This window comes from Rhinolophus hipposideros, assembly GCF_964194185.1.
Source record: "Rhinolophus hipposideros genome assembly, chromosome: X".
In the NCBI taxonomy this organism is placed as follows: domain Eukaryota; kingdom Metazoa; phylum Chordata; class Mammalia; order Chiroptera; family Rhinolophidae; genus Rhinolophus; species Rhinolophus hipposideros.
In genome coordinates, this window is record NC_138046.1 from 34,393,937 (window position 1) to 34,404,233 (window position 10,297).

At 43.6% G+C, this 10,297-nt stretch overlaps 1 protein-coding gene across 6 annotated transcripts in view; it reads right to left on the bottom strand.

Annotated features, from left to right (window-relative positions):
• Nucleotides 1-6,610, bottom strand: part of GRIA3 (glutamate ionotropic receptor AMPA type subunit 3) — a 652,505-nt gene extending 645,895 nt beyond the window's left edge. For 3 of the 6 annotated variants that reach the window (XR_013992917.1, XM_081042112.1, XM_081042116.1), the window contains exons 1-2: nt 6,089-6,449; nt 4,729-4,887 (exon numbers count right to left, since the gene is read on the bottom strand). Coding sequence is in view for 5 of the 6 variants with exons in the window: in XM_081042112.1 (XP_080898238.1) it covers nt 4,729-4,887; nt 6,089-6,197 (268 nt within the window). In the remaining variant the exon portion in view is untranslated. Of the gene's footprint in view, nt 1-4,728; nt 4,888-4,968; nt 5,026-6,088; nt 6,450-6,490 lie in introns of those variants that run through there. The other 3 variants (XM_081042113.1, XM_081042114.1, XM_081042115.1) reach the window with 3 other exon arrangements.
• Nucleotides 6,611-10,297: the final 3,687 nt, after the last annotated feature.

Sequence of the window (10,297 nt, forward strand, 5' to 3'; positions counted from 1 at the left end):
TAAGGAAAAAGTTAAAATTGCTGAGTTGAAAAATGTAGCTTATTTTTCAGTAAGCATAGAGAACAAAACAGTTTTCTTTGTTCCTTCCCTTCCAACCCTTGCTGTCTCCCCCATCCCCTTTAGAAGATCAACAGGAAGGTGACTTATAGGGGAGATATACACATTGCTCAAAGCTCACCTTTACAGTCTGCTGATTGTCACCTATTTTTATGGCCCAAATGAACAGTCATGTTCCTCCCTCCTCCACATAAAAAAAAAAAAAGATGGAAAACAAAATATACCTTGTGAGAAGGGGACTTAAATCTTTGACTGGCAGCACTGAGGCAACCTCTTACTGCTTCAGTAGGCTAAGCCAGTGGGCCAGAGGAGCTGATAAGTTAGTTAAGCCAGTGAGCTTATTGAAGACTGGCCAGCACTGAGCGGAGAGGGAGAGCAGCAAGGGCATGAAGATAGGGAAGTGAAGGGTGGGCGGGGCTGGAGCTGGAGGAGTCCACGTTGTTTAGTTTGTAAAGATCTGTTTGAGGGCAGAAGCCATGATACTGCATGTCTTCACCCTGGTTCCAAATATTAAATGAAAAGGACAAACACGAAACAAAACAAAACCCACCAAACAGCAGAGAATACGATCAGGAGAGACATTCCTTTTCCAAATGGACTTAAACAGTTAAATGGATCCTGGCAATTAGATAATTAGATTGTGACTCTATGGGCAAGAAATGGAAGAAGCCTGTCTCAGCTAAGTACACTTAGTAGCAAAATGTGCTGTTATAAAAGCAGTGTGCTCTCAGTTAGCAGGTATATTTCAAGTTGCTCAGGGAAAAAAAAAATGGAATAAAAATTTGCAGCTGATGAGTTAGATTTACCCAGCAAAATGGATTTTGCATGGGGCTCTATTAGAGGCTGTACTCCTAAATCCCACTTTCACTCCCACCATCACTTGTGCCTCTGTCAACAGATTTTTATTTAAGCCAATGCATTTAGAGCACAATTCCATAGCGAATAACCTTTAAGGTTACATTTTCCTTATCCTTGCTTCTTGCAAACAGTGCGTAATCCATGAGCACATTTGTTGGCTGTAAAGGTGTACAACAGCAATTTTTGCAATGACAGTGCAGAGAGGGAATATGAGATCTGTGTGCTAATGAGCTGACACTGCAGAGGCTGGGGCGATGTAATGTGGAGTGCACTACAAGTGCACAGCAGCAAGACACAGGAGGGGACTTCAAGAGAATTGGATGCATTTCCTGAGGAACCAGGGTAGCAGAGCCCCACCAATGGGACCCAGCAGTCCTTAGGTGTTTCCACATCTCCAAAGCCCTAAAATGATCAACTCTGTTTTTCAAAGAACAGACATGTAACTTAAAATATATGCAAATTTCTTTTAATATATACTGATTATGTGTGTATGGGTGCTGGTGTGTGTATGTGAATGTATGTATCCTGAAATCATAATATTCACATCATCCTTCTTTCTGGGATTATCTAGCTAAATTGAAAAGTAAGGCAGCAAACTCAATCCCTCTGAAATGAGAACATGTGTTCCAAATCAGATGAGTCTCCTTGATAAACTTCAATTCACCTTTGAGCTGAGATCCCAAATGAACCACCTTTCAAAGCCAGAGAGGCTTTTATTGGCCTCTTAAGACACAGAATGCAGTTTGAGTCTGTCTTTAGCAAATCTCTTGGGGGTTGTGCTTAATATATATATATATATATATATATATATATATATATATATATATATATATATATATATATATATATATATATTAGTTACTGGTGCAGTAACTGATGTCTGGGATTCATTGCAGGGAAACCTTCTATATACACTGTGGAAAAGGATGTGGAGGAAGAGCAGAGAGCAGGGGCACAAGGAAGGCATTGCCTTTTATTTATTCTTTGGGTATTTGTTTACCTGAATAACAAAAGTGTGTGCTGCCCCAGTATTGAAGGTGCGAAAAGATCATAGGAAGAAATCAATGCTAGTGCTAGGGGAAACTGAAACTAGAAATTCTGAATAGGAACAGGGGAAGTTTCTTTAATTTTTGCCATCCTATTCCATATTGAACCAGATAAGAGAGGTGGGTGACCAGATTTGGACTTATCTGGGGTTTTCTTCAATTCTCCCTATGCCTCCAGGGAGGGGCAGGCCGGAGCTACCCAGGGGTCTTTTTCTCTGCACAATAGTGCAATCTGTTGGAAGAATGGAAACTGGGATCACCTGCCAGGCTGCAGCACTGAACTAGTATTATTGCTGACATCTGAGATATGTGATCTTCCCTTCCATAAGAAAAAGAACAATTAAGGCCAAGGGAGAAATGACATATACTTCCAGGGCTATCCTGGCCCTGTGAAATTGTTTTCTGCATTTAGAGACTATCATATCAGACTGTGGTTAGACTAGTCATCTTCTCATACTAAGCTTCTAGGCAGCAGCTGCCCGGAGACAGCTTGAGAACAGGCCCCCACTCAATGATAGTGACATTCAGAGAAGATTGTTTCCAGGACCAGAGAAGACGACAGCTTTCCTCCTCTGTCTGCTGAGCTGTAAAGCCTGAGAGTGCAACATGCAGCTGGGTACACATCATTGATTTCTGGATATTTCTCCTGTGTGTGCATATGAGTGTATTTGGCATAACTAAGGGCAAAGTCACCTTTTTGTTTCATCTTTCTTGTTGCTTAGTGAGCCACACCTCTTATCCCACATTTTTAAGCCCCAAACCATAAACCAGCCTTGTAAACTTGCTAGCAGAGTTGCTGTGGATTTAAGGTGCCTGTGAGTGTGGGGGGGAATTGATCTCTTTTCTTTGCATGGTTGTTCCTCTATTGCCCTTAGAGGTAAGGCATTAAGGCAATGCAACATAAAATGGATAACGTACTGCCTGTTCTCAAGCCTGAGCTTTTCATATGGCAATGATCATTTCCTGACTGCTCCTTGAGTACAGGGTTCCAATGGCCCTGAGCTGGAGGGTGTCAATTTGATTTGACCATAAAAATCAGAACTAAAATCCTTGGAAATCAATCATTTCTGAGAAGTCAGTTGGCACTCTTATTCCAGTCCTCATCAGAGGAAAGATACTAAAGTCAGTTGAAATATTATTTGTTAATAACAAATAACAATTTGTTATTAACAACAATAAATGCTGGTAGTTTCACATATTAGGTCTTAAATCTATTCTAATTGATCCTTAGGAAACTGAATTTGAACATCAGCCTCTTGACAAGATCAGCGCTACAAGATTAAGAGTCAGCTGTGTGTTGTAAGTGCTATAGGGACAGGCTGGGATTACTGAAATAAGATGCAAAGTATAGAGACATTTTGTAACTTTCACTGTTAGCTGAAATTAATAAGTTCCTATTTTCGTCAATGTCAGAAAGGCAAAAAATGTCAAATACAGAGTATCTCAGAACATGTTCATATAAGGATCTGGACCTTCAGCTAAAATTTTCTTAAAGGTGATAACTGTCACATTTCTTGCAAAGTACTTCACTCCCATCTCCTTGACCTAAGTCTTCAAATCCAAGGAGCCTGTGACTTTGGAGACCCTTTCAACAGTTTTTGGAAATCATATATCTTTTGAGACAGAAGCATTTGCAGAAAGTCATATATAAAATTTCACACAACTGAACATAAATTTCTCCTCTGAATGAAAGTCAGAAAAAAAAAATTGCAAACTCTACTGGCCATAAAAGCAAAACATATTTATACCATTATCAGCTTCATTGCTGTGAAAACATTTAGTGAAATAAACTTAGAAGAAGAATTATCAGTCTTCCTCATAAAAGATTCCACTCAAGAAAAACCTGTATCCAACAGGCTGTCATCTGGGTTCCTGTGGTTTTACTTCTCAAAATGTCCCCTTTCCAGAGGAACCATCACTGGGGCACAACTAGGTATTTCAGAAATGGGTTTGGGGCTGGTGAAATTCCTCCTTTTTGATATTCAGTTTCCCAGCTGCAATCCTTCCCCTTCCATCATTTGCTCTGAATTAAGAACTGTATTGTCCTTAACAATGATGGGATAAACAACAGGAGGGGAGACAAAACAAAAGCAGCTTTCCAAATAGCCATCTAAACACTGTCTACTCCCTTACCCTCCTTTTACCCAGCACTCATCATTTGTAATCAGATTGTAGTCTTATAAGAGCCTATTAGAGCTCTCTCAGTAAGAAAGTTGATATTCTAGGACAGAAAGAGTCCAGGGAACCCAGCCTGATCTATCCTTCAAGGTCACTTGTTTGCAGAATTTCTCATATTTGACTCCTATCTATTATGCAATTGTCAAATTCAGCTCATTTCTACAGCCAGGCACTAGCTTTAACAGTCAAATAATGTACACACTGAATTGACTAAATCAAGAGGCTTCTTTTTTTTAATCCCATCTGAAGAAATTTCCCTGAACAACCATGCTATTTTTTCTTTCTCTTTCTTTCAGGAAAAAAAAAAAAAAAAACGTGTGGGGGAGGAAATGCCAGTTTAGCAGAGAAGAAAATGAAACTTTTACATCAAACATTATTCACCACAGAGTTCTGTGCACTGCCTGAAGTCCCTCCCACAGCAGGATCTTCTTGAGTTGATTTATGCAGCATAAAACCTGGATTGACTAAAGCCTCTATGTCTACTGAGGCAATCAGCCCTCCCCCGCACATATGCAGACCCCCAAGCCCACAAACAAAATGCAAATTAGGTCCCCAAGGTCCCAAAGGGAGGAAAAGCAGATCTACTTACAAGCATTAGTCACAGAAAAACTATTGGAGGAATCCAAGTGATCTACGTGGTAATTCAAATGGAAGGGCTTCTCGGTGGTGTTCTGGTTGGTGTTGTATAACTGCACCGCAAAGCGGAAAGCGCTGTGCTCCTGCACCGTGTTTCTCATGAAAAGTCCACCTATAAGCAAAAGGAACCAATATTTGGCTTGTGTCCCCCAGCACGGGTTAGAAATTGGGGAGCACTGCAGATACAAGATACCTCTCGATGGTACGTGTGAGATGATGATTGATTTTCAACCTGTGTGTCTTTCAAGACTCTTGTGAACATAGATTTTGGCCAATAGAAACCTGGTTTTCCTCTAGATTGAAGAGGAGGAGGAGAGGCTGGAGAGAAGGGGGAAAGGGAAAAGAGGGAAGAGAGTGCTGCTTTAGAGTAGAACGAGGGAACCAAGAGTGGGACTTGGCTCTTTCTCAGGCAGTGGCTTCCTCTCCACTGCCCCCACTACCGACTCACATCCATACAAGATGGTTCATGTTTCCCTGGCGCAAAAGGAAAGGTTGGGAAGAAAGACAATTTCATTATTCCTGATGCCCCATCCTGTTCCCCATAGCCACCCCCCCCACTTCCACCACCCCCATCACCATGACAATACAGGGGTTTGGTTCAGTAATGGCAACAATTCTAACTTCTCGACTTGTAAATATAGAAAGAAGCTGAGAGAACTCCCTCTCAGGGCCAGGCAGCCGGGCTCCAGACAGACACAGCGGCAATTCATGAAATCCTGGTCTGCGTGACTTCGCGGTTTCCTGGCTCACTCAGCTCCTTGTCTGTCCCTCACTCCTACTTCATCCGCCACCCACCCCAATTCCGATTGATGTCCGGGTCTGGGGGATCCAGACTAGGTTTCCACCTCCCCCAACACTAGCCTGTCTCCGGAGAATCGGAGACCTGGGACAGGACGCGCCGGGCCGCGTTACGCGCCCTGGCGCGGCCAGACAGGCAGGATCACCCTGGGACAACTTCCAGCAGCGGCACACACGCCATGGCAAAGTCCAAAGCAGAGAGCGGAAAAGCCACGACTCTTCGCCCCTTTGCAGCCTCCCAGCCCCCTGCATGCCTTCCCTGCTCTCCTCATCTAGGAAAACCCGCAGTCCACTCCCCTCTCCAGTCCCAGGAGACCCCTCTCTTGTGCCGGATGCTCCCCAGACTGGCTACCTCTTTGGGGCTCAAATCCCCGCGATTCCTGCAATGTCCCCGTCCCCAGTACCCTCCCCAGGCCATGCAGGACAGGGACCCGCGGCCGCAATAGCCACGCCAGAGCAGTGGTCTGGGGGATGCAGGAGAGCCTGGCCCGACAGGCTGCCTAGCTTGTGCTTACCTATGCTGATGGTGTTGGGGAATCCTCCGTGAGAATGACCCAAAAGCCCCAGGACTAAAAAGAAGACCGCCCGGAACACGCTTTGCCCCATTTTCTTCTGCCTGGCCATGCTATGCCTAAAAGGAAGCTGACAAGAGCATGGGCACAACTCGGGAGTCGTCAAAATAATAACAGGAAAAGGAAAAGAAATCGCCAGTTCTTACAGCTCCTCCCTTCAACTTGTTCTCCCTCACTCTTCCTTTCCACCCTACACTAGTCTTCCTCCTCCACCTCCTTTCCCTCTCCCTCTCCTCTCTCTCTCTCTCTCTCTCTCTCTCTCTCTCTCTCTCTCTCTCTCTCTCTCTCTCTCTCTCCTCCCTCTGGCTCCCAGGCGCTCGCACACCCCCTCCCTGCCCCCCACACCTCACTTCTGTCTTCACACTAATCTGGAAGGCGGGTTCACTGGCTGCAAGCTCGGTTAGCCAAAGCGATCTCTCTCCCTATCAGAAAGAAAGAGAGAGAGAGAGACAGAGAGAGAGAGACAGAGAGAGAGAGAAAGGCCTAAAACACAGAACGAAACAAACAAAAAAGACAAAACACCGAGAGAGAGAGAGAGAGAGAGAGAGAGAGAGAGAGAGAGAGAGAGAGAGAGAGAGAGAGAGAAATTATAAAGAAAATCCGAGACTTCTCCAGAAGATGGTGGGTCTAAAGGGGGGGGGGTGAGGAAAGAGCGAAAAGGCTCAGCGCCTGTGAATTGGGCTCTTCCAATTGGGCGGGTAGGAGGATATTGATCAAAGTTGATCTGACGTGGAATTAAAGCCGCACACCGCTTAGTTCTACTGCAAACTGCAGCCCCGGACTGCAAAGCCTGGGCGGCGCTGGCTTGTCAACACGGGAGACGGCATTAATAGAAATACACTAGTCCTCACCTGGATCAGCCTTCCAAGCTGCAACCAGTCCTGAGAGAGAGAGAGAGAGAGAGAGAGAGAGAGAGAGAGAGAGAGAGAGAGAGAGAGAGAGAGAGAGAGAGAGAAAAGAAAAAAGATGCATTGTCTCCGCCTTTGTATGTCCCTCTTAAAAAAGGGGTGGGGGTGGTTAGTGGTTACTCAGGAGTCTTTGTAGAGACTAGGAGAAGCAGTTCCCATCACAATGCGCCTGAACATGCTGCGCATTCCCGGTCCCTGCCGCTTGGTTTTTACAGCAGAGATCCGAGGTCAAGTGAACAAACGCCCCCCAACCCCCACAGCTCCAGAAGGCGAGTACCTCCCCTTCTAAAGTGCAGAACCGGGTTGAGGTGGGGAGAGGGCAGTGATGGGCAGTGTGGGGCTGAGTGCTTTGGATGAGATAGAAAATTATGTGCTTGGAGATGGTAACTAAAAGGTTAATGAAAAGGATGCTCAGTCCCTCCTATGAAGGAGGAGAGACGTGAGAATGAGCTTGGATGAGATGGAGATTGAAAGTTAAGGTTGGAAGAAACTATGGTTAGCTGCCTTGTTTCCTTGGTGTTGCCTATGGACATAGCAGCTTAGGCCCTTGACTGATGACCCCAGAAGGTTATCAATTCTCCCCTACTCTTCTTTCACTCTGTGCTAGAGGAGGAAAGAATCTTCCAAGTCAGGCAATGCAGCTGGATCTCAGTTGGGGGTGGTCCCCTCTATAACATCTTGTGGATGAACCCCTTGGGTTGTAAACTCCTCTCCCTCGCCCCTTTCTCCAGTGGTGAGAAAAAGGCAGACACTTTATCTTCCAAGTCTTTCACTCCTACACCAGCTACTCTGGAAAGAGAAAGGTTTTATCCATCCCTACACCAGCTATTCTACTTTTCATATCCTCTCCTCCTGGTCTAAGTGGAAAATGAACCTGCTGCCAGTGTACAACAAACTGGTACACGTGGGGCAGGAGATATGGGGCAGGGCCTAGGGGCCCAACTGGTACACCGATTACTCCAGAACTTTGGATTGGGCGTGACTTTTGTCTCCATTTGCTAGTCCATGGCTAGAAATAAGGGAGAAACCTGGGAGTCATAAGAGACTGAACTTGCAAGTGGTTGGAGCATTGGGGCAGAGACTAGGTTAGCCACCCCTTGTCAAATCTGAGGAGTGAGATAGCATGATTCAGAAACATAGGCTTAGGAAGCAGGTCCAGGTTCAAGTCTACATTCCATCACATATAGGCAGTGTGTGACCCTGATTGACTTTCTTAATCTGAACTCCAGTTTTCTCATCTGCAAAACGGGAGTATTAATATTTCTTTCCCTATAAAGCAATTGCAGATTAAATAAGGATTAAATAAGACAGTAGATGTGAAAGCATCTAATTCAGTGCCTGACTCACAGAAGAATCAATAAATATTAATTTCCAAATTCTCTTCCCTGTTTCTCACCTTTTAAAAGTTCCCTTCTGTCCCCTCTAAGCTCCTCATGCTGTCAGCTTCCCCTTTCTCCACTATCTCCCTAACCTCAGACTCTGCTACAGTCTTTGCCAGTGTTTCACATCAAAATCTTCCATCATAGCTCCTGAAGAGCCTTAGAAGACAGGAGAGAATCTGGTAGATGAATTTTTACTAAGGTTCTAATGACAGGCAGTGACAATTTAATATTAAAAATGACACATTTAGAGAACCTATATTCTGTGCCAGGCACTATATGTTCCTGCTTTTAGATAACATAGTTGCATTTTAATAGGAAACTTCAATGCTTTGACCCAAAGGAATTATTTTAATAAGGAGTTTTAGTTTTCATTTCAGATGGGTGGACAATACATTTTGGATGGAGGCATTTGGCTTTTGGCACACTTTACTTCAATCCTGAAGGAACCTAGGTCCCTGTCCATGCTTTGCCAGCTGTGAGAAGAGATGGACAGAGATATTGTGGCCATCTTCACGGTCATTTGGCTTAAAAAGTAATGGGGGTGGGTCAGTAACAAAAGATGAGAGGAAGAAAGGTTTTTCAGTGCCTTTTCACTTGAAAATCCCCAATTGAATTAATCATTGTAAATGGCACGCATCCCTTCCATTATTAGATTCACCTGCCTACGACCTTTTTTCCTCTCTTTCATTTGCTGACACTCTTTCAACTTTTAGCTGTCAGTGAGAGAACTTGACAGAATTAGACTAGTCCCATCTAAGCCAGTAGGAACATAGTGGTGGACTAGGCATATTGCTGTCTGTTGCAAAGCCTGTATAATACATGCAAATTCTTTAGCAATTGATCCTTTACCCAAGAAAGCAATGAGCAACTTTCTGAACTTCATCTTTTATTTTCCGATGAACAGCTAGAAATTTTACTAGCAACATCAAAGCCACCAGAAGTTGCCAACAAAGCCCCAAATCTAGCTGCCCCTCTGTATTTAAGAGGTATCCCTGATGGATTAAGGGTTACCTGATAGTCTTAGGACCATGGTTTGCACTTTTATTTTATTTTACTATTTATAATTTTTTAAAAAAATTATTGGGGTGACAATTGTTAATGATATTACATAATTTCAGGTGTACAATTCTGTATTACATCATCTATAAATCCCATTGTGTGTTCACCACCCAGAATCAGTTCTCCTTCCATCACCATATATTTGATCCACTTTAACCTCATCTCCCTCCTCAAACCTCCCTTACCCTCTGATAACCACTAAACTATTGTCTGTGTCTATGACTTTTTGTTTCTCATTTGTTTGTCTTGTACTTTTGTTGTTTTTGGTTTATATACCACATATCAGTGAAATCATAGGGTTCTCTGCTTTTTCTGTCTGACTTATTTATCTTAGCATTATACTCTCAATCCATCCATCTTGTCACAAATTTTCCTGTATCATCTTTCCTTAATGCCGAATAGTATTCCATTGTGTATATATACCACAACTTCTTTATCCATTCATCTATTGAAGGACATTTTGGTTGTTTCCATGTCTTGGCCACCATAAACAAAGCTGCAATGAACATTGGAGCACACGTGACTTTATGTATAAATGATTTCAAATTCTTTGGGTAGATACCCAGGAGAGGGATTGCTGGGTCATCTGGTAATTCTATTCGTAAATTTTTGAGAAACTTCCACACTGCCTTCCATAACGGCTGTACCAGTCTGCATTCCCACCAACAGTGTATGAGGGTTCCTTTTTCTCCATAGCCCCTCCAACACTTGTAACTATTTGTCTTGTTGATGATAGCCATTCTGACTGGGGTGAAGTGATAGCTCATTGTGGTTTTTATTTGCATTTCTCTGATGATTAGTGA